The 25,265-nt window shown below is 43.5% G+C and overlaps 1 protein-coding gene across 6 annotated transcripts in view; it reads right to left on the bottom strand.

The window, feature by feature from the left end:
• ACSL6 (acyl-CoA synthetase long chain family member 6) overlaps positions 1 to 25,265 on the bottom strand; it is a 103,542-nt gene that overhangs the window by 43,947 nt on the left and 34,330 nt on the right. For 3 of the 6 annotated variants that reach the window (XM_065410221.1, XM_065410219.1, XM_065410220.1), the window contains exon 1: positions 7,349 to 7,438. In XM_065410221.1, the coding sequence (XP_065266293.1) occupies positions 7,349 to 7,438 (90 nt within the window). Of the gene's footprint in view, positions 1 to 7,243; positions 7,465 to 25,265 lie in introns of those variants that run through there. The other 3 variants (XM_065410217.1, XM_065410222.1, XM_065410218.1) reach the window with 3 other exon arrangements.

Here is a 25,265-nt window from a genome sequence, read left to right as displayed (position 1 = left end):
CCACCCAGAGAAATCTCCTGTTTTTTCATGATAGGGAGCAAATTTCCATTTCATGTCTCTCGTTGCTTTAAACAGAGTTTGATTAAAACGGATTTGACATTTTTTTAGGTAGAGGATGAAAAAAATGTAATCACTTTGGTTGGTTTCAGCCTAGCTTTGCTCTCCTTTAAAAGTGCTACATTTTAAAAAATGAAGAATTGAAGGCGTTCAGGACATTATTTAAAAAAATAATTCAGTAACATAAATGTTGTGCATTTATAGTCCAGCCATCATTCAGAAGGATTTCAGAATGCTTTTTTATCAACTTTACACCAGAATTCACCACTGACATGCAGCCATTTCTATTCAGCATCTGCTGTATTCTATCCCAGAAACATTATACAAGAAGGAATGATCCAAAACGCCTTATCCATTTCAAAATGGAGAGGAAATGCGAGTAGGCAAAATGTAATTAATTAATCAGTCTAAAATTTGCTCAGCTCCCTGGCGTTATCATACCGTACCCTTGTAAAAGTTGCCATGAGTTTTTTGTTTTTTTTAAATGGTCTGACTTAATTGCACATCTTGGCCTTATGGAATTCAATGGTAGTTTTGTGATTAGCTTCAGTAGGGCGAGGATTTCACCCTTTATAGAATCATAGAATATCAGGGTTGGAAGGGACCTCAGGAGGTCATCTAATCCAACCCCCTGCTCAAAGCAGGACCAATCCCCAGACAGATTTTTGCCCCCGATCCCTAAATGGCCCCCCTCAAGGATTGAACTCACAACCCTGGATTTAGCAGGACAATGCTCAAACCACTGAGCTATCCCTCCATATCTAGAAGACTTCATTGGCATCAGCACTAGGGTGACCAGACAGCAAGTGTGAAAAATCAGGACGGGGGTGGGGCGTAATAGGCTGCTATATAAGAAAAAGCCTCAAATATCGGGACTGTCGCTATAAAATCGGGACATCTGGTCACCCTAATCAGCACAGCACCTGCTAATGCAATGGGTTGAGCACTGGCTCTAGGCTGACCAGATAGCAAGTGTGAAAAATTGAGACGGGGGTGGGGGTTAATAGGTGCCTATCTAAGAAAAAATCCCAAATATTGGGACTGTCCCTATAAAATCGGGACATCTGGTCACCCTAACTGGCTCAATACTGACTCAGAATGAAAAATGACAGCTGCTGAATCATCAACATCCTTACAGAAGAATGCTTTTACTTTGGGAGTTTCCAATCCAAGTACGTTAGTCTTAACTCTGTTTAACTTGCACCATCTGGCTGTAGGTACAGTCATATCTTTAAACCCGGCTAGTCCATATTTTTGGAAACATTGCACCAGCTCTGCACTAATGTATAGATATAACCAATCCACAGGAGCAACTCACAGATCTCTTAGGGCTGGTCCACACTACCCGCCTAATTCGGCGGGTAGAGATCGATCTTCTGGGATCGATTTATCGCGTCTCATCTGGAAGCGATAGATCGATCCCAGAAGCGCTCCCCCGTCGACTGCGGAACTCCTGCTCGCCGAGAGGAGGAAGCGCTGTCAACGGGGGAGCCTGCCTGCGCCGCGTGGACCCGAAGTAAGTACTTTTAGTTCGATATAGGAAACGTCGACTTCAGCTACGCTATTCTCGTAGCTGAAGTTGCGTTTCCTATATCGATCCCCCGCCCCAGTGTGGACCAGCCCTTAGGGTTACCATATTTCAACAATCAAAAAAGAGGACACGGGGTGCCGCCCTAGCCCCGCCCCGCACCCTCCCACTTCCCGCCCCCCTCAGAATCCCCCTACCCCCTACCTGTCCCCCCCACCCTAACTGCCCCCAGGACCCCATCCCCTATCTAAGTCTCCCTGCTCCCTGTCCCCTGACTGCCCTAACCACTCTCTACACCCCCTTCTCCCGACAGCCCCCCCCAGAACCCCCGACCAATCTAACCCCCTGTTCCCTGTCCCCTGCCTGCCCCAACCGCTCTCTACACCCCCTTCTCCTGACAGCCCCCCCAGAACCCCCGACCAATCTAACCCCCCTGTTCCCTGTCCCCTGCCTGCCCCAACCGCTCTCTACACCCCCTTCTCCTGACAGCCTCCCCAGAACCCCCGACCAATCTAACCCCCCCGTTCCCTGTCCCTTACCTGCCCCAACCGCTCTCTACACCCCCTTCTCCTAACAGCCCCCCCAGAACCCCCGACCAATCTAACCCCCCCTGTTCCCTGTCCCTTGCCTGCCCCAACCGCTCTCTACACCCCCTTCTCCTGACAGCCCCCCCAGAACCCCCGACCAATCTAACCCCCCCGTTCCCTGTCCCTTGCCTGCCCCAACCGCTCTCTACACCCCCTTCTCCTGACAGCCCCCCCAGAACCACCGACCAATCTAACCCCCCCTGTTCCCTGTCCCTTGCCTGCCCGCCCCCACCAGGCCGAGGGAGAGCTGCGGGCTCCACGTGCAGCCAAACAAATAAGGCGCTGCTCTGCGGGGGAGGAGGGAGCGGGGGAGGGGGAGGGACTCTGACTGCTAGAAGCCACAGTGGCTGCGAGCGGCTTTCAATCAGGCACAGCCGTCCAATCAGCCGTGCCGCACTCTGCATGAAGGGAAGGGGGAAATCCCGGACATTTCTATCTTATTAGAAATCCCCCCCGGACAGCCATCTAAAGCTAAAAAAGCCGGACATGTCCAGGGAAACCCGGACGGATGGTAACCCTAAGATCTCTGGTTTGACACAGTTCCCTAAAAATCAGTAGTAAAAATTCAACCCCTAGTCAGACTACTGGGACATACATTTGTTTACAGGGCAATGCTGTGAGGTGTTTACTTTTTGAATAATTCATATACTTGAAGATCAGAAGGGACCATTATGATGATCTAGTCTGACTCCCACATAGCACAAGCCAAAGAACCTCACCCAATGGTATCTGCATCAAGCCCATAGCTTGTGCGTGAGCTATACGCTATCGTTAAGATAAGATGGAGACTTTTAGAAAGAGATCCTAAGTGATGAAGAACCCACCACACTCCTGAGTACATTGTTTTAGTGGTTAATTACCCTCACTGGTAAAATTTTGTGCTATATTTCCAGTCTGAATTATTTTAAGTTCAGCTTCCAGCCACTGGCAACAGAGAGTCCTGTGGCACCTTTAAGACTAACAGATGTATTGGAGCATAAGCTTTCGTGGGTGAATACCCACTTCGTCAGACACATGCGAAAGCTTTCACCCACGAAAGCTTATGCTCCAATACATCTGTTAGTCTTAAAGGTGCCACAGGACTCTCTGTTGCTTTTTACAGATCCAGACTAACACGGCCACCCCTCTGATACTTTCAGCCATTGGATAGTGTTGAATTCAAGACCAACTCCCACAAGGAGCATTGCTATAGCTAGTGAACACACAAAGTACAAAATAGTAACTCTGACAAAAATCAATAAAGCCAAACTGAAGTTTTGAGAGGTTCTATTTACCTATTCTACACTAATAACTATTCTAGCATCGATGAAGCTTACAGAAGGCAGAACGTCTTTTTATTCTTGTACTTGATTTTGGACTTCAAAACAGCATTGACGATAACTATGGGACAGAAAATAATCCAGTCTTTCTGGAATAGGTATCTTTAAAAAAAAAATCTTAATAGAACTATGTAACTGATTTTAGTGCTGATCAAAACAGGCTAGTTGTTTTTTGTGGGAAATTTTAATGATTTTGTTTGTTTTCAGGAAATTTCCCTCATGAAATTTCAGTTTTTCAATTAACAACCAAAAGTCAAATATTTTTTAGTTTACAGTAAAAATGTTCAGTTAGCAAAACCCAACTTTTCTTTATACAAAAACAAATAAAGCCCCCTACTCCCCATTTTAACTATTTTTTTCCATGAAAACTTTTCTTTTGGGCAAAAGCTGTTTTTCATTAAAAAAAATGTTTTGACCAACTCAAATAATTGAATATAAAGGCCTTGATCCTGCAAACACTTACAGATGTGCTTAGCTTTACTACCATGAGCAGTGCCACTGAAGTCAGTGGGACTACTCATGATAGTAACATTAAGTACACACGTAGGTGCCTGCAGGACCAGGACCATAGTTTGGACCTATCTGTCAAATACAGTCCTGGCATAAGAGCGCATAGCTCCTACTGACTCCAAATGGAGGTGCACCTGTTACCCCCAAACTGAATTTGATCCCAAAAGTTCAAAGAAACAGTCTGATTCAAATTCCACCCTCATACAAGAAAAAGGTACCTCAGCATGCTATCGCTGGCCACCACTGCTTTTGTTTGCTTGGTTATTTTAACTAGTGCAGTAAAAATGAATAGCCCTAGTAGAATCATTACCTTACTATGACACCACTCAGAGGAGTTTAAAGTCCCAAAAGAATTTGTGTAATGAACTTTAGAAGTCATGTAACGTAGTCATTATCTAAAGCCAGAAAGGATCACCAGATCATCTAGTCTGACCTCCTGTGTGAAAACTGCTTTCAGAACAATGTTGGGACAACTCCCACAAAAAATACATGACATTGCATGATTCTCTTGGAGGTAGTTTATGTTTTCCAAAGACTTTTGAAGACGGATTGCTATAAATCTGTAGATGGCATAGGGAAAAATATTTCTGAAAGCTCATTTTACTACTAATGAAAAAAAAAGCAAAAAGGACACCTGCTTGTAGCCAAGAATTCATAGCTGGAGAGCCTGAGGGATATTGATAATAGTGTAAAAAGTGGAGTTTAATGCAGGTTCATCACAGTAGCTCTGTTCTGCAGTGGGAAAGGTGAAAAAACGTAGTGGCGCTGAAGTTTGCCATTCAGAGATAGAGGTGATCTCTCCTCTATAAGTGCAATATTGCACCCTTTAAAAAAGGGAACATTAAATTGCACCAAGGGGCAAATGCTGACCCCCAGACTTGGTGGGCACAGAGGTCAGTAGATGCAGCAGGGTTAGGAGCAAGTTTGGGGGAGCCCAGGCAGATAGTGTTCATCCACCGGTGTACTGTGGCGTCTAGGTTCCTGGGAGTTGCCTGCATAGAGTTACATGCAGGGAGAGGTAGTTAGAACAACATGGGAATAGTGGATTTGCTACTATGTGGCTCTACTTCACTCCCTCTTTCAGAGAGGCACTGACAAAGATACAAGGCAGCTTGTGGGTTTGGGCTCCACTGAAAACAGTGGAAGTTTTGCCATTGGCTACAACGTGATCAGGAGGTAGGCCTTAGTATGGCTCGTGCTTCTGTTACTCTAGGGAAGTTTACTAGCCTTCCTGATTCACAAATAAATACCATCTCAGGTCCACAGACAGGCCAAGCTCTTGGGAAGATAAGGCGGTTTCCCCATTAAATAATACACTTCCCAGTATGTTCAGCAAAAGTGGACTCTTTGGATTTTTTTGTCACCCACCTCGCCTTTTGGTCTTTTTAGCTTTCCTGTGCTGTTGCCTAATGATAGCCTTCGATAGAGAAAAGATGTTGCTGCATCAGTGATTAAGTTTCCACATGACTCAGATTCCTATTAAAGCCCTCAAGGACTCAGGTGATGCAAATCAGCTCAACACACATAGTGTCTTCAATGAGGTTGTTCCTCTCATCTGGTGATTACTAGTGTGGATAACCCTGGATTAATCCTTACAACATCCAATTTCTCTCTCCTTCCATCAGTGAGTACATATAAAATAAAAATACAGGGTAGCAGATATTTTAGATAGGGAATCTCATGGGAATATTATTAGTTTGCCATGTCAATTTCATAACAACTATAACCTGCTTTTTGCAAAGTACTTTCCAAATACTAATTATTTGCACAACACCTGAGTAAGTTAGACAGGTTTTACTCACTATATGGTACAAGGGTTTAAACCAGGGATCTCAAACTCAAATCACCATGAGGGCCACATGAGGACTAGTACATTGGCCTGAGGGCTGCATCACTGACACCTTTTCATATAAAGATACAAAAGCCCCCCCTCTGCCCCCGGCCCTGCCCCCACTCCACCCCTTCCATGAGGCCCTGTCCCTTCCCTGCCCCCATTCCAACCCCTTCCCCAAAGTCCCCACCCCAACTCTGCCCCCTCCCTGCCCTGATTCCAAACCCTTCTCCAAATCCCCGCCCCGTCCCGCTTCTTCTCTGCCTCCTCCCCTGAGCGCGCAGCTCCCCACTCTTCCCCCTCCCTCCTGGAAAGCGCTAAGTGCCACCAAACAGCTGTTTGGCAGCAGGAAGCACCTGGAGGTAGGCAGAGGCAAGGGGACACAGTGCGCTGGGGGAGGAAGGGGGGCGGCGGGTGAGGGGAGCTTGGCAGCCGCACGAAATAACTCTGGGGGTGCGGGGAACTTGGCGGGCCACATGTTTGAGACCCCTGGTTTAAACTGAAGCAGAGAGCAGTTAAGTGACTTGCCCCAGGTCATACAGTGAGTCAGAAACATGGCTGTGGAAAGAACCCCAGAGTCCTGGTTCTAATCAGAAGAAAATGCTTCCATGGGAAATGTAAACTTTTGCCTATTTTTTTTTTATAAGTAAGTACAGTGAAGTTCTCTTAAAGGGGAACCTGCTAGACGGACAAACCTGTCATTAACCTTTAGATTCTTATGATATGTCTCAATTTTGAATACGAGTTTGACTGGAGATGCTTTTCTTGGAAGTTCTCGCACTTTAACATGGGGTAGTTTCTTTAGACCTCAAGGCTCCTTAACAGCATCAAGATGAATAAATACTCAGCCTCAGGTTTGGGTTAAAGCATAATTTTTTACAGTATCACTGAGCATACAGCAGCCACCATTACAGAGTTAGCATTGCACAGTGGTATGTGAGATTATAATTACCATCTGTGGGAACAGTAAACCTTGGTTTTTTAGCGGCTTGTATGTAATTTTTCAGTGCTTCATGGTCAAGCCAGGCTAAAACTGGAGGAATTCAGTAGGGATTAAATTCATGGCTTGGATGTTAGTTTTCCAGGAGTTTAAAAGGAAGGAACAAAGTGGGTCAAATTAATCCGTGGTGTAACAGACTGTGAACCATTGTCCAGGATGGAACAATACAGCACCCACCACAAATAGCTAGGGCCTGCTTCTCAACAGCCTTGCAGCCATGCACACCCATGCAAAGGGGGCGTAAAAAGGTACACTTCTGATTTAGTAGCACTCTGCATGGGTGTGAATTACTGTACAAGGGACCCGGCCGTGGTGATGCAGCCCATGGAATCTAGCCAGCCCAGCCAAACCTCTGCATTCATAAGGGTTAATTTTTTATTGGTTGAAGGGTATAAATAATGCTAGCCTTACCTCAACTTCTTCTGACTGCATCAAGAGGTCACATGGTGGCTTCAAAGCCTTTGGCCGGCTAGCAAACCAGTATGCGATCACAGCTGCAAAGGCACCAATGCCAACTAAGGTGGTAGCTGGCAAGCTGTGGAAAAACTGGCTGAAGTCGTCAAACTCGGGCAGTCGCAGGCTCCTCAGGATTTCCTGTGCTTGCATCTTTTCAAAGATTGAAAGGGCAAATTCTGCAGGAGCCAAAGGAAAAGAATGAGTTAATGTGACAGGATTAACAGACATAGGCCATAACATTTGCCATACTTCTAAGGGAACGAAGGCAAGGAAAGGCAGTTCTCTCTTTACCTTTTATAAACATACTGCTATGCTGACCCAGAAACAGAGCTGTCTACAAAAAAGAAGAAAAAAGTCACAGCTACAAAAGAATGGCACAGAGCAAAAAGCGTAATTAGCATCACAGCAAGAGGAACTGTGTCTATTTAGAATGTTCTGTGTCTGAAACATGTATCGAAAGCCCCGGGGCTCTGCTTGAAACCAGACCCTACTTACAAAGGCAGAGAGACTGAGGCCCGGTAGGCAGCTGACTGCTAGAAGAGATGCCTTTAACGTGCATGGATTTTTTCCATTTCAGATATGCTTAGCACTGGTGAACATCACATGATAACTTAAAGTGGCAGTGTGCACTCTGCAAAAGGATGCGTCGCTTCCGTCAGCAAGAGGATCATTGAATATTCCACACTTCATAGTCATTACAGAGATGCAGAGTTTTTTAAAATGACTATAAGCATTTAGCTGCAGCTATTTAAAGCTGCAGCTTTTTCTTTTTACTTTGTGAGCCAACATCTTTCAGGAAGCCTGTAATTTTTCTCCCACCTCTAACTCAAGGTGCTGACATCTGTGGGCCCCCGATTACTGTGCTGTCGTAAGTAAAATAGAAATAAAATTAGCAATCTCTCCATTTCTTCTTTCCCAGCCTGCAGGAGAAATGACCTGATTAGTTTGTGTGTTGGTTTTTGTATGTATCTGAAGAACAAATTGAAAGGAAGCCGAGTCAAAGAGATGAGTTTTGCATTTAGTTTTGATGTGGTGCATTCTAATCTCTTGTAGCAGTGAGTTCCAGAGTCTAGGTCCAGTTCCTGTGAAAGTTCTAGTTCCTGTGCTCTTGAGCTTTCCCCTGATTGGTCAACAGTTTCATTGTTTGGGTGGAAGATAGCTCCTGTCATGGGAGGTCCTGGCTGCAGTAGCAGAGGTGATTTCCCAGTTAGCTAGGGCCGATCTAACAGTGAGCTTTGAATATCAAGAGACAGACCTTGAACTGGACTCCACATGCTTTGGGGGACAAGTGCAAGGAGCAGAGCACCAAAGTTATGTGTTTATGCATCCCATGCTGCTCAGCCAATGGGCTATTGTGCTTTGTACCACTGGGAGCTTTTTCGGGCTCTTTGGCTTCATTTCTACATGTAATGAGGTGCAATAATCAAGCCTGAAGGTTAGGAATGTGAACATAAGAACAGTCATACTGGGTCAGACTAATGGTCCATCAAGCCCAGTATCCTGTCTTCTGACAGAGGCTGGTGCCAGATGCTTCAGAGGGAATGAACAGAATAGGGCAATTTATCGAGTGATCCATCCCCCGTTGTCCAGTCTTAGCTTCTGGTAGTCAGAAGTTTAGGGAAATCCAGAGCATAAAGTTGCATCCCTGACCATCCTGGCTAATAGTCATTGACGGACCTACCGTCCAAGAACTTGTGGAATTCTTTTTTGAACCTGGTTATAGTTTTGGCCTTCACAACATCCTCTGTGAATGAGTTCCAGAGGTTGACTGTGCGTTAAGTGAAGAACAACTTCCTTTTGTTTGTTTTAAACCAGCTGCTTATTAATTTCATTGGTGACTCCTGGTTCTTGTGTTATGTGAAGGGATAAATAACACTTCTCTATTCTCTTTCTCTACACCATTCAGGATTTTATAGACCTCTATCATATCCCCCCCCCCTCCCAATCATCTCTTTTCTAAGCTAAATAGTCCCAGTCTTTTTAACCTCTCCTCATATAGAAGCTGTTCCATACCATTAATCATTTTTTGTTGGCCTTCTCACTACTTTTTCCAATTCTAATATATCTTTTCTGAGATAGGGCGACAAGAACTGCATGCAGTATTCAAGGTGTGGGTATACCACCAATTAATATAGTGGCATTATCTATCCCTTTCCTAATTGTTCCTCACATTGTTCACTTTTTCGACTGCCACTGCACACTGAGCAGGTGTTGTCAGAGAACTATCCACGATGACTCCAAGATCTCTTTCTCGAGTGTGGCTCATCATGGCCTGATCTGTGTCCGATAGGATGGGGTACAATCTTCAGGTCACTGGGAGGTGAAAGTGCATGTTCTGTGCCCCCTTGACCATTTGGGCATTAATCAGCCCTCAGGAGCCTAAAAGGACACTATCGCTGCCTGCTGAATGAACAATGTGAAGGCAGAAGCCCTTGACAGTGGGGATGCTATAGAGGAGGCAATTTTTTTCAAAATCCTTCCTTATTCCTACCAGCAACCCCTTATAGGAGTTCAGGTTTATCCAGCTGCAGATTTCAGCAAGGCTTTGTGAATAGTGGGAAATAGTGCCTGCTAAATGGGTTTTTGATCTCAAGGAATTTAAAGTATTATCACAGGTTGGTGCAAACTTCCCCTGTTACATTTTCCTAGTATTTGTATTTTAATATTTTGCATTAATTTAATTCCTTCGGTCCCAAAGGAGTTTATAGACTAATATGCCTAGTGAGCATATTGTCCACCATTAAAATGCAGTGGCTGCTGAAGCAAAACACAGCAGCAATACCCAATCCTTCAGAACTGGTGTACCTCATCCAGCTGAAACTGCAGGGGGTGGGGGTTCGTACGTAGAATGAATTCACTCAAGTTGGAGTTTTGGCCAGGGTGCCAAGACTTACATCTCTGGTCTTATGGATCGATCCATGAGAACTTTAATGCAAGATACTATGATCTAGTGTCTGATTTATCAGCGTCCCATGGCTACTCTACACCCACTATGCTGTCAAAGTGGCTGCAAAACAGCTGCACAACACCTCTCCCCCTGAAATAGCTCATCAATGTAGGCAACCCTAGTGCAGGAGGAGTTCCAGGGTGGACGGAGCCATGGCCAGGACATTTCAGTAGCTTGGCTATTCCTTGGCTGCTGCAAAGCCCATGATGCTAAGGCAATGGGGGTGCAACCCTCAACTACTCTCTGACAGGGTAAGTGCAAGGGTAAGATGCCTCCCCTTGGTCCCACATCTCTGCACCAGTAGGAGGTGGAATCAGGCTCCTAGAGTTTACATCTCATCTGAAAGACGGCACTTCCAGCAACGCATCTATGGCACGTAACATCCTTCTGGTCTGGCTGCTAACAATTATCCATTCCATTCCCATGTATTTGCACGTGTTGTTGTGACTAGGCCTGTGTGTGTTGCCATCCCTCGTGTATGATATTTTACTTAATTAGTCCATTTAAATTCACCTAATTAATTATTTTTTGAAGATGTAAAGTGCCACATATGTGCTACGTCTGAGGTTTACTTGTTTCCTGGAGGGTGGGAGTGGTGGTGAAGACATTTTCTTTAGTGAACTGTTGAGTCATTTGATCTTTATCAGGCCTGCCTTTAACTTACTCCTGGATCTTTACAGCCAAGCGCTTCCACTGTGTCCCTGACCATATTATATGTCAACTTTGGGCTCCCAAGGTTATACTCTTTGCAGACAGCAACAGATCAGCCTGCTTGTGTGTACATTTCAAATGGCTAACTACTGCCTGGGGCCTGATCCTTCAGCTCTTACACATGTGAGCAATGCCAGTGAAGTCAATGGGATTATTCATGTGAATATAGGCTGCAGAAGCAAGGAGGGGGCTGTCAAAGTGCTGATTCTATGCTAATGGAGGCACTGCTATGCAGGAGGGATCCTCAGCTGGCCATGAGGCCACCTTCAAGTCCACTGTCTTCTTGAGAGTTACAGAAGAATTGGATTAAGGAGAAGAAACCTAAGACAGAGCAATAGAGATGTAAATGGTTAGATTATGATAATGTACCAGTAGATGGTGCTCAAAAATGTGCAGTATCTGTACACTGCAACTGGCTCCTAGGACTCAGTTCTTTACGTTTCAACTCTTAACAGTGGGAGACAGATCACGTACAGATGCTTTATGCTGCGTAATTGATCACAGTGTTATAGGTTTTAGCTGCACAGGGAATGTGCTGCTGTGTGGACTGGCCAGTACAATTCTAGCAAAGAAGCCTGGATCTGATTTCCCTCACTTCCCTCAGTTTTACACGACTGATTTCAATGAAGTTACTCCTCATTTACACCATTGAGAGGAGAATCAAGCCAGAAGGGCATCATTTCGTCACTGTGCTAGGACCCCTTGCCTCAAAGGGGCTATAGGGCAGGCCTACGTCCCCCTGGGAAATACGCCCGGTACAGGGAAGCCCAATGGCCATGTGCTATGCTCGCACGGCTATCTCTGCTCTACTTCTGCAGCACTCCCAGCTGCAAGGGGCGTTCAGGGGAGGAGCAGAAATGGGCCAATGAAGGCAGAGGGTGCGAGACACATGCCTGGGGCGTTCTCACAACTTGGCAGTTCTGAACCCCAGTAGGCTCCACAAGGGTCAGTGAAGCAGGGGCTCAACTTAGGGAAGCTCCGAGGACCGCCCTAGCCTGCTCCAAAGGCTGCACCATCTGTGCAGTCCCTGAACAGGGGAGGCCCAAGATACCTCTGCTGTGTCCTATGCTGGCACCAGTGTAGGCATGACCCTGCTGCAGAGTGATTAGGACCCTTCCACTGCAGAGGAAGAAGAATCTCCTCCAGAGCAAATGCTCACTCATTGGTACAGTCCTGAACTGGGGTATCCTACATAATTATGCAATTCTCTGTTACCAGAAGGGCTGAATATTTTCCCTGGAGTACAGATGGGGAGGGGAGACAAGAAAGAACGAGAGAAAAAATCCTTTTAGGTGTAGATCCTCAACTACTTAAAGGGACACTATCAAAGTTGTTAGGCATTGACCTACCTTGGCAATTGTCACATGTTGTAGGTCTGGCCTCTACAGACTCTAGCAATGGAGTTTTTTTAAAACTGATATTTCTTCAGCACTAAAATCAAAGGAAAGAGGGGAAAAGAGACCCTCAACTTATCTGCTTCCTTCTGTAAGGAGATCAGTGCACATATAGGGAGCCAGAAGAGGTGACAAGTCACGTGACCTGTCACAGTAATAGGAAGCGACACCTAGCAGCCCCCAGATCACTCCCTTCGAATTCAGGAATTGTTTGGTCTTTGGCAATATGAAGAGGAGGGTTGCCCTGGCATATTATCTCCGTCCTCAGTGGATCAGTGCAGTGGGGCTCATTCATACACAAAACAGAGACAAGTCATTGAATTGGGATCTTTCTGAATACAAATTCTGTTGGAAGTGTCAAGTGGTACATAGAGTGACAGCCTCATGTATAGAGACTATGAAGGCAGGTATGACAGGTAGTGAATGTGGAAGAGCTGCTGCATGGCTGCTACTGCTGTCTCAAGGCTGGAATAGCCCCCAAGGCTGCTGCTCCCACTCCATTCCACTTCTCAGCAATTTATTTTGGAGAACCCCATATACATTGGCTCTGGCCTCAGCCTCTCAAAATCCCTAGGTGCAGGGAACCCACATGGAGCTGTGCCTTATGTGACACAGGGGGGTGTCCTGCTTCCTGTCTTGTACAGATGAAGCACCCTACCAGTTCAGCTCCCGTCAGGAGTCTCAGGACCCTATCTGCCAGCAGCTGGAGGGATAGATTTTTAGTGGGTGTAAGTCAGTGCATTTTCATTGCCTTCAATGGCGTAATGCCTACTTATAGCAGCTGAGGATGAGGCCCTGTGGTTCTGCTGCACATTAGCATTGACGAATCTCCTTGCTTTTTTTCTTTTATGTACAAAGCTGTGATCTTTGGTACAAAGGCCATATCCCCCATCCCATAATCAATGGCTCCAGAAATCCGGGCTGGATTCCTCTCCCACAGGGTGAGAATCAGGAGCAACTCCATCAAAGTTGACGGAGCTGCACTGGTGTGAGGGAGATTTGTTTGTGTGTTGAATATACAAGAAGTCACAGCCTGTGTTTTAAATAACTGCCTCATATTTCCTGAGGCAAGCAAGCTCACAAGGGAACCCACCTTCGCTTTGAAATTATGAGGGGAAAATACCCCAGGTAAATTAGTTGGGAGGGAGAAGATCTAAATGGTTAATGGTGTCCCTTTAAATTGCCAGAGCACAATTTAAGGCTGCACCAGTGGTTGGGCTTTGAGAGACAAAGGTAAAGGTAAATGGTAAAGGAAGCTGAGCACCCTTTTGTCTCATGCCCTCTGCCCCCTGTTCAGTCTCTGTAACTGTTGGCTTATTATTGGAAAGGATTCTGTTCCTGTTGGGGGGGGGGCAAGTATTTAACAAACAATGTATGCACTGAAATTAATAGAAAACGATAGGGTGTTTCTTCCTGGGAGTCATTGCACATGATGTATTCAAGGTCAAGCTCATTATCTCTCAAGTTCTCTGTCACTTCATGCTGAATATGCTCTAGAGAACATATTTAGCAGCTTTTAGTAAGTAATTTTTAATAGTACGTGTGCTGAAAGCTACACATATAATAAATAGCTAGACCCTGTCCCAAAGAAAGAGCTTGCAGCCTTAGCGTACAGCGAGAGAAAACAAACCAAGCAGGATGAGGGTAGGGAAGACAGGATGACAATGAAACAAATTATATTCGGTGAAATAAACGGTCTTGTCAGCCCAAAGCCCAGCCATTGTCTAGTGTTTTATAGGCATCAGAGCAGAGCTGCCTTGAAGGAGGACAATGGAGCGAGTGTACAGATTTTTAGGGAGAGCTCCTCCTATGGATAAGGGGTTTGTCAGTTTGTCAATAGTCCCTGCGTGTATTTAATAAAAATAATCCTTCATGAAAAAAATACTAAAACCAAGTTATTTTCAGATCCCAGATTCGGGCCTTTAGGTTCTACTACAATAATTAAACATTCACTCTGTATTTCCGTTTGGAAATATCTTCCTATCTAGGAATGTATCCCTGGCCTCTGGCCACCCATACAGAGTTCTGATTATTTTTAACATAGTGTCTAATTACATTATTCTGGCAATTTAGATCCATGTTACAAAACCACAGCACGTGCTGGATCAGTTAACAAAGTGGAGCAACAGGCTGAGGTTACATCCTAAAGTGTTGATTGTCCCTTTATCTCAAGCAGTATTTCTTCAACACCATATTGATCATGGTTTTAAAATCAATGTGTAAATCAGCAGGTTTTCACTAACCGACCACAAAGGAAGGGGAACTCATTGCCAAGCAATTCTTAAGGAGTAGAGATAGCATTGCACAGCTATGTTACTTACATTTTCTGATGCTTACAGAAGAGCAGTCAGTCTTAATAAGGTTATCTGGCCAAGTTTGCAGATTGGTGCCAGTGTAACTAAGAAGGGAACCTGACTGGCTTTCTGATTAAACTGTCTGTGGTCCCGTAATTTTGAAACAACCCTCCCAATAAGTTTGTGAGCAATGCCGTAACCACCTATGCAAGCAAGCACTGGACAACAAACTAGAAAAGGTGTTAAAGGGGTGGGGAAATGGAGGAGAGCTTTGCAACCTATGCAGTGCGGAAGGTCAAGCTTTCTCAGCTGCAGCCATTGCTTTTAATGTTTGCACCTAACATCAGAAACCATTCCTTGAGGGACATCTAAGGGAGGAATTAGTGATCAGGTTGAACTTCAGCATTGGGATCACCACCAAGAGCAGGGTCTACTGGGGCACTAGACCTTGTTTTGGGTATTTTAGGGTAGATTTCCAACAATAAGGGCAAGTCTTGACTTGGAAGCAAAGGGTGAAGCCTCCCCTAGCACAGGACAGAGGCCTGTATGTTAAGGGACGGGTAGTACTCCTGGCGTGCTATACAGGACGGAGAGAACCTACCTGCCCCTTCAGACAGGTCTCAGGAGAGTGGATTATTATTGCACACATGATTGCTTTGTAGCCTAGTAACACAGTTTAAGGCCAGAAGGGACCATCAGATCATCCAGTCTGACCTGCATATCACAGGCCATTAAATTTCGCAAACAGCCCTCTGTTGAGTCCAATGACTTCAGCTGAACGAAAGCCAACTACGTCCTTAGGAGACTGAACTGTTGCGCTGGGCTCTTTGCTACATGTTATTGTGTGAAATGTCTAGATTTTATAAGTTGTTGATTGGTTTTAGAAAACTCAAAGCTGTGCCCTTTACCTTCCAGAAGAGTATGGTGTTTTCATTTAAAATTTGACCTGTATGGCGTTATTTATTCTTGCATATAATACATTCCCATTATATAAGAGCAATGTTAAGAGGTCCATGAGATTGCAAATACAGTAAGCAGAATGTCGTTAGCACCATCCGCTGATGAATGTGATACATTATAAAATATACCGCAATAGGCAAGGTTTCCACATGACTCCTAGGGGAAATTATTTTCAATTGGATTCATTCCAGCTGCTACAGTAAATACTCCAGGGGAAATCCAAATATTAAAATCATTTAATGTATTAGGTACATGTAGGATTCTTGATTACTGGTGGTCATTCAAGATCCCATGACCCAACATAACCCCAGTGTCCTGCTAAATTCCCACTTGGGCAATTATTTTAGCTATATGAAACTACAGAGGAAACTTTCAGGTTAGCAGAAAGTAAGTGCCTAGGTACTTCAACAAAAGGTACTTTACATATATTACATTCAAAAAGTAGGCTTGAGAGGACAGACAGTCCCCCTTCACCTCGTGACTGAAACAGTTGCATCCTGCTAATGAGTGCTGTTAAACAGCTCCTGTATTCCTCCTCAGAAAGGACTATATTTCAGGGGCAAGTTTAGTGATACCTGTCTTTGTGAAGTTTGTAAAGATTTTCAAATCCTTTGTGATGAAAGGAGTTATAACTATATTAGTAACTCAGTCTAAAATACGCTGCAAAGCATCGTGGAGGATTCCATATTGATGGCGGTAACACAAACAAATGGGAAATTAGACCTGCACACTCTGCATTCCAATACATGAATCAACTCAGCCATCTGAACAATCCAATGGCAGGATTGCTGGAATTCTTGCATACACTAACTTGCAGATGCAGTAAGTAAAATTTTAGGGGGAGTGTTGCATAATATTTTCCTGGTTATACTTACATGTTTTCATGGTTTAAAAACCATGATTTGAATGGAGATTTTAGGCATGTAATTTGAAATCACATATCTTTCCCATCCTCACTAATGAGGATAAAGAATTTCTCAGTTTCTCGTTTTTCATATTCAGAATCTATAGTTTCTTGGCTAACTCAGTCATTGGTCCCTATTTCTGATTACATATGATTTTAGTATTATTGTGCTGCAGATCTTATCTGGCGTGGCTCTTGGAACAGTCAATCTTGATATTGCATCCCAAAGTGGCTTGGCAATGACCCTGTCCTTAACTACGTTTGGGTAAGCAGCCCTGCTTTTGGAACATAGCCCACACTTACAACGTCGAAGTAACTCAGACAGCAGTAGCATCTGGGTATGTGGGAAAGGCAGTGGTTGCTCTGGGCTGACCACAGCAAGAAGAATTTTGTAATGGCCTGACTCTGTGTGTGTGTGTGTGTGTGTGTGTGTGTGTGTGTGTGTGTGTGTGTGTGTGTGTGTGTGTGTGTGTGTGTGTGTGTGTGTGTGTGTGAGTGAGTGAGTGAGAGAGAGAGAGAGATGGGTAATGTATCCCCTGTGGAAGATCTTCCACTTTTGCTCATACAACCAGGACAAACAGAACTCGAATCTCTCGTGTGTCCTTGTCCTTGTGAAAGGCACCATGCTCTCTCAACAAGTTACCTTGCTCTCACAACAAGATCAAATTGATGCTGTTCGAATCACTCCTCTGTGATTCTATTTTGTCCCCTGTTCTATTGCCTGCAATTGGCGCACTTTCATGGAACAAATTCCTGTCATATAAACCACTGACAGTAAGTTCCCTCTAAGCAGCTGTGCAGCTTCCCATTAAGCCCCACGCAGGGCTCAGGGCGGCAGTGGGGAGAGATGCCTCTCCCCCAGCGCGGACCTGCCCCGGACTTCCTGCTGCCGGGGGAGAGGAGCCCCTCCGCCAGCCAGGCCCACCGGGAGCTGGAAGGAAGAGGAGCCCCTCCCTCAGCCCAGCTCAGCCCTGCCGGAGCTGCCGCCAGAGGGAAGCACCTCTCCCCTGGGCCCAAGCTGTTGTGGTGAGAGAGGGCTGGGGGGCAGGGGGGAGTCCTCTCTCCCCGCCGCAGCCCCGGGACAGCCTGCACCCCCAAACCCCTCATCCCTGGCCACACCCCAGAGCCTGCACCCCTCCCATCCCTCTGTGCCAGCCCTGAGCCCCCTCCCACACTCCGAACACCTCAACCCCACACCCACCACATGAATTTTGTTATGTGCACCAATATGGAGGTGCTGTGTCACACATTACCTCCATAATGGTGCACATAACAAAATTCATTCCGCACACGGACATAAAAAATTAGAGGGAACACTACATAGTAAATGAAAGTTTTCTGGTGTGTGCCTACTGCAATAAATACCTTACTGGCATTCAGAAGTGCTGGTGAACTCTGTCTACCTTGCCTTCACCATTCAGGTATGCAAGACTCTACTAATATGAAAACGTTGATGTTACAATTTATTTTATATTGAAGTTGAAGCTTCAAAGTTTTCACTTGATTTCTAAATTATTCTTATGAAGGGAGAGATGAGGCAGGAGAAAGGAAGTGGGGTGAGGGGGGAAGAGTAAAAATATGTGCCAGTAAGAAGAGAAGAGAAATGGACCAGATTAAAGAGAAAAGGCTAGTTAACTATCAGGAGGGAATAAATATAGATCAGATGTCCTGAGGTGGCCATAACTGAGCATAATGTCTCAAATCTCTGGAGCATGTGCTGGTTTAGGGTGAAGATGCCTTCTGCAGTAGTGTACATTTACTCTCCATCTATAGATGGTTCAGTGGCTTGAATTACCTGCCAGGCTCTGGTAATAACTAATACTCACTTCGATTATTCGAATATTCCAAATGTTCCGTACTTGAACTCAGTACATGAAAAAGCTGTTGAATAGGGCAGGGAGATAATCCCTTTTATAGTTCTTATAAGGGGCGATAATCCATTCATGTAACTTTGAAAATATTCACTATTTTCACTTGTGGTAAGAACCCCTTAGCTGAATCCTCTAAACCATTCTATGCAGCTAACTGTATAAAAGATGCCCTATTACCATCTTTAATAGATCAATTATGGCTAAAAAATTCCAGTAAGCATATCTTAAAGTAGCACCACATGAAAGCAAAACTATATCAATGAGCCAACATTATTCTGACAATCACTCAAATATGCTTCACATTTTTAAATCTCAAATTTATCATTCTCATTTCCAGTGTCACAAATACAGTCTATAAAAAGGTAAATCCCAGAGTTTTTTCTGGACCTGGATTCGCACACGGATTATTGTCGCAGGACAATAGCTTAGTACTCAACAGTGCCATCAGTTGTTGGATCACTATAATGCTTAATTTAAAGTAAGCTACTACAAGTATGCCCATTTGAGGCTTTTTTTTTTAATAGTTTATACTGTGCTGTGCTGGGAGTCCAGCGGAGGGCAACAAAAATGATTAAGGGTCTGGAGCACATGACTTATGAGGAGAGGCTGAGGGAACTGGGATTGTTTAGTCTCCAGAAGAGAAGAATGAGGGGGGATTTGATAGCTGCTTTCAACTACCTGAAGGGAGGTTCCAAAGAGGATGGAGCTCGGCTGTTCTCAGTGGTGGCAGATGACAGAACAAGGAGCAATGGTCTCCAGTTGCAGTGGGGGAGGTCTAGGTTGGATATTAGGAAACACTATTTCACTAGGAGGGTGGTGAAGCACTGAAATGCGTTACCTAGGGAGGTGATGGAATCTCCTTCCTTGGAGGTTTTTAAGGCCCGGCTTGACAAAGCCCTGGCTGGGATGATTTAGTTGGGAATTGGTCCTGCTTTGAGCAGGGGGTTGGACTAGATGACCTCCTGAGGTCCCTTCCAACCCTGATATTCTATGATTCTATGATAGCATCATGCTACACCACAGTGATCTCCAACACCCAGAATCTCCCCTCGGTTGCTGTAGGTAGCTGGTATAAGTTAGAGCAACCCATACACTTCTCTAGTTTACACTGTGGTTCTGGACCACCAAATATTGCTCCCCCACCGCACACCTGGAGTCTACAAAGATAGTGTAAAGCTATTTCCAATCTTGTATTGAGCATAGCTTGGCCAGACCAGAGGATCTGCCTTCTACTTTACATACATTATTAATCAAAATGTAGACTATAACTGCACTATTAGTTTATATTTAATATCAGGTATGTCATTCTTACACTGGTCTAAACTGTAACTCCAGTGAAGTCAATGGAGTTAATGGGTATAACTCCAGTTTGAGAGTTTGAGAGACTGAATGTCCAATTTGGTTACACGATGACAATATTCCTATAATTACTTCATAGATTTAATCCCTGTTCTGGAGGCCAGAAGTCCCATAGAGTTCAGGAGACTAAAATTTGCATGTCTAGCATCCATGTAAAACTTCTCATCATTATATCTATATCCAAGCACAAAAGAGTATCTGAAATCAGATGCCCAATTTTCTGAGGTGCACTAAAGACTGTTAGTTATAGCTATGAACTAGCAAATGTAAGTAAGCTCTTATTTGGATTAACGCTGTGAAGCGATAAAAAAAAATTAATCGCTATTAATCTCATAATAAAAAATTAATCACGATTAATTGCGCTGTTAAACTATAATAGAATACCATTTAAATATTTTTGATGTTTTCTACATTTTTCAAATATATTGATTTCAATTACAACATGGAATACAAAGTGTACAGTGCTCACTTTATATTTAATGTTGATTACAAATATTTGCAATGTAAAAAACAAAAGAAATAGTATTTTTCAATTCACCTAATACAAATACTGTAGTGCAATCTCTTCATTATAAAAATTGAACTTACAAATGTAGAATTATATAAAAAAAAAAACCCTGCATTCAAAACATAAAATTTTAGAGTCTACAAGTCTACTTCTTGTTCAGCCAATTGCTCAAACCAATCTGTTTACATTTGCAGGAGATAATGCTGCTTGCTTCTTGTTTATGTCACCTGAAAGTGAGAACAGGCGTTCGCATGGTACTGTTGTAGCCGGCATCGCAAGAAATTTACATGCCAGATGCTCTAAAGATTCATATGTCCCTTCATGCTTTAATCACCAATCGAGGGGACATGTGTCCATGCTGATGACAGGTTCTTCTCAACAACAACCCAAAGCAGTGCAGACCGACGCATGTTCTCTTTCATCATTTGAGTCAGATGCCAAAAGCAGAAGGTTGATTTTCTTTTGTGGTGGTTCGGGTTCTGTAGTTTCTGCATCAGAGTGTTGCTCTTTTAAGACCCTGAAAGCATGCTCCACACCTCGTCCCTCTCAGATTTTGGAAGGCACTTCAGATTCTTAAACCTTGAGTCGAATGCTGTAGCTATCTTTAGAAATATCACATTGGTACCTTCTTTGCGTTTTGTCAAATCTGCAGTGAAAGTGTTCTTACATCAAACAACAAGTGCTTAGTCATTATCTGAGATTGCCATAACACTAAATATATGGCAGAATGTGGGTAAAACAGAGCAGGAGACATACAATTCTCCCCCAAGGAGTTCAGTCACAAATTTAATTAATGCATTATTTTTTTAATGAGCCTCATCAGCATGGAAGCATGTCCTCTGGAATGGTGGCCGAAGCATGAAGGGGCATACGAATGTTTAGCATATCTGGCACATAAATACCTTGCAATGCCTGTTCTCACTTTCAGGTGACATTGTAAATAAGAAGCGAGCAGCAGTATCTCCCGTAAATGTAAACAAACTTGTTTGTCTTAGAGAAGAAGTAGGACTGAGTGGACTGGAGGCTCTAAAGTTTTACATTGTTTTGTTTTTGAGTGCAGTTATATAACCCTCCCCCCAAATCTACATTTGTAAATTGCACTTTCACAATAAAGAGATTGCACTACGGTACCTGTATGAGGGGAATAGAAAAATACAATTTCTTTTGTTTATCATTTTTACAGTGCAAATATTTGTAATCAAAAATAATATAAAGCGAGCACTGTACACTTTGTATTCTGTGTTCTAATTGAAATCAATATATTTGAAAATGTAGAAAAACATCCAAAATATTTAATAAATTTCAATTGGTATTCTATTGTTTAACAGTGTGATTAAAACTGCAATTAATCATGATTAATTTTTTGAGTTAATAGCGTGAGTTAATGGCGATTAATCAATTAATTTGGATAGAATGACCCTCAGGCTACACTCTTTAAAGATTCCCAACACTTGCCCAGATTCTTTAGCACTACTGTCTCCTCAATCATAATAAGACAAACTCCCCTTGCCATACGGTATTTGCTGCAGAAGCAACATACTCCTCCTCCATAAAGGGTGGCCTTGACAAGAATACTGTTTTTTTCATTTGTATTTGAATTGACAGAGATGGGGAAACAATGCTTATTGGATCCGAAACATCTCAGTCTAAAGGGTGAGATGCAGAGGTATGTCACTCAATGAAAAAATTATTCTACAGTATAAGCTTTTTGAATCTTTAAAGCTGCATCTTAATACCCCTTTGCTAAATATTGATTGCCCCAACCTCATAAGGCCACAAAATATTATTTGGGCTTGTGGCTACATTGTTGAGTAACATTGTAGAGTTTGCAACTCTACTGACCTCAGCAGAATCACACCAGTGTCCAATGAGCAGAATTTGTTGTGATAATTTCAGCTCGCCCTCCCTGCCCTGCCCCGCCCCCGGCCCAAATGGAAGAAAAGTCTTCCTGCATGTATATTTCTTTACACTTAAATCAGTACAAATTAAAGTTACTAGTTAGTTTAATTAATACCTGTTGCAATGCTGGAAGATCTTATTTTAGACCTGAGTACTTTCGACTATCTTTTTCCTTCAGGACAAATATTTAAAATCAAATATACTGTATATCATTGAAATTCAAATGATTTCCATTAGACTGTATAACATTTGACAGTCAACAGGAAGATGTCTAGTTATCCAGTTATTGTTTTTAACACCCTGGCCCCGGTATTTGTGAACAACAAGCACAATCCTGTGCTTAGTACAAGAATTCCACATCATCTCCTAGGGATTAACGCAAGTTTTTCTGGTCAAAAAAAGTTTATGTATTGCAAAAAAGAGAAAAGGCTTTTTCTTTACTATCTTACGCTAACAGTTTACTAGATTTCTTGCCTCCAATGAGGTTTCTAGGGTTTTTTTTGCAAAGCAGCATCTGAGGCATTCAAGTGCAGACTTTCCCTAGTTTGAGCATTTGATAAGGGGGGGCTTCCTCTGCCCAAGCAATGAATCAAAGTTTAGTTACTTACTTGGTCCATGTGGGGATTCTAAGATTCTCATGCGAACACACCCTTTGATTCAGGACTGTCTGTTCCTTCCCTTCCCTTACAGGAGCAGCACTGCAATGACAGGCAACCTCCTCCAAGATGGGAAAGTCATTCCAAACCAGCTGCCAGGATTCAAAAGCACAATGCAAGCTCCACCCTCTCTGAGAGACCAACTGGATCAGCTCCTTCATACTTCCAGTTCTCGCTAGATGCAGGAGTCATGAAACCCCTCTCAAAACCACTGCTCCCTTGAGCCAGGGCATTGTGCTAACTCCTCATGATCTGATTCAAAGCCCAATGAAATCAATTAAAAGACTTCACTGGGCTTTGCAGCAGATCCGGAATCTTTAGGCAGGGGGATGGAGTGTTATTTACCTAGCCACGCACACCCCTGCCCCCCCATATACGGGACATAATCATGGAAATGTGTGTTATCAACTTTGTTGTAGTTGAATTGTTATTTATATGACCCTTTAATGATTTTGTCCACGGTATCATACACACTAGAATACCTACTGTAATTTATAGTGAGGAATTTGCAAGCCTCCCTTTACTTTGGTGTCATATAATGAGAAAACAAATGGGAGAAAGTTGCTTTTAGAGTCTGACTAAGATAGATCTCTTGCAATATTTGACTTACTAATATTTCCCAGGGACCCAGCAGGCTAGTCATTTGGTATTAAAGCCTCACTGCTCTCAGGAACAGCAATTAATAGAGACCACAATGGGGAAATAATTGTCAGATACCACTGGGTCCTTTTTCCAAATCTTAAAATGGCATAGTTCTGAAAGCATTTCTATAAAGACAGTGTATTTCCACTGCTGCCCTATTGTATAAAAATTCTGCTAAAAAGTATTCATTATATATTTGAAGACTTATTATCATTGCTTAGAATTGATATTAATTTCTCTGAGACTCATAACAGCAGAAAGAGTTACTGTGTAACAATACTGACAGTAAACATTTGTAAATTTTGTCTGTAGCCAGCACAATATAATTGTACATGCCTGATGAAAGCACTCAATGGGAAAGCAATTCTAGTAACAACTAGTGTCATTAAATGCTGTTTAGCTACTGTTGACTTACAATAACTCAGATGAAGGAACCTGGACCTTAGGAGACTACAGCCTATGAATTCATAATAATTGCTGTAATTAAAAATTAGAGACAGTCCAAAATAGACTTTTGATTGTGAACCTCTCTAACAAATTTCAGGTAGGGGGAACTAAATGTCAATCAGTTCAGAAGCTGCTGCTGTGGACTTAGTTTGGTTCAGATCCCAACTAGAAGAGTTTTGCAATTCTGGTCTGGATGCAGCTCAAGTCTCACCAGGCCAGTCACTCATAAGATTTTAGCCCTAACTGGCAAAAACTCAGAGAATAGCTGATATCCTGGCATGCCCACCACTTTCGGCCAATAATTTGTGAGATTTCAGAGCTATCAAAGCTGGACCTGAACCCCAGCTCTGATTTGGCCTCAAATGCAATACCTGAAACCTAGAGTAATCAGAATCTGAACATGTTCTCCTTGGCTCACCTCTAATTAAAATTAATATGAAATAAATGGGGAGGCATCAGAGCATTCAAAATGCCACATTTTTATGTGCAGCCAATTGAAAACTGATGCAACCTCATCCTTTGTTTTGATTTATGTAAAACCCTAGCAGTTAAGGAAATGACACAATACTTTCCAGTAGGCACAGAACCATTTGTAATGCCATTAATATGGAGGAGGAAATCTATGGCAACACTTAGATGTCGATTGTAATACGCAGTAGCAAAACGCCCCGGAGACTGAAGATACTGAAAAGGATTACCTGCAACAAGACAGTAGGTAACAAAACCAGCAAGTCCTGTGAAGGGAAGAAAAGTAGCATGTCTTAACTGACATTGGAGCAGGGAGATTTGCCTCTGTCATCTCCCATTAGGATAGGTGCCCTAATCACCAGGCCATAGAGTAATTCTTACACTTGCGCTCTTTTTCTCTGGCCCAATGACTCGAAGTACTTATCCAAAGCTGAACAACTGCAACAGGAGAGACTGGGGGAGCTCTCACATCAGACGATCCCATCGCCCACTGGTCAGAGCAGTCTCCTGGGAGGACCCTGTTCAAATCCTTCCTCTGAACCTGGCAGAGGGGCTCCCAACTGGAGATCGCAAGCACCTCCCTGCAGCCTGGAGGTAGGCACCTAACTCTGAAGTACAAGGCTTAGGACACACCTCTTTTGCTAGCATCTCTCATTTGCTAGGTTAGGTGGCTCCCTGCCTAGCATGCTGGCTTTTGCAGATCCCAGTCTTAGGCCTGTCTTTCCCCATGCATCGTATAGAGACCCTAGAAACTTAATAATCTTTGTGGAGCCAATGGTTGTTCCAGTGATTTTCTAGGAGCCTAAAAGTTAAGTGTCCCTTTGTGGATCTGGGCCCTAAATCCTTTTACACTTGCACACGAACATAAATTTCAATGGAATTTAGTACCTAATTCCTCAAGGCTCCTTTGAAAATCC

Source organism: Emys orbicularis, chromosome 8 (genome assembly GCF_028017835.1).
Source record: "Emys orbicularis isolate rEmyOrb1 chromosome 8, rEmyOrb1.hap1, whole genome shotgun sequence".
Lineage (NCBI taxonomy): Eukaryota > Metazoa > Chordata > Testudines > Emydidae > Emys > Emys orbicularis.
Note: the sequence above shows the minus strand (reverse complement) of the source record. Positions and strands in the feature narration are given on the sequence as shown.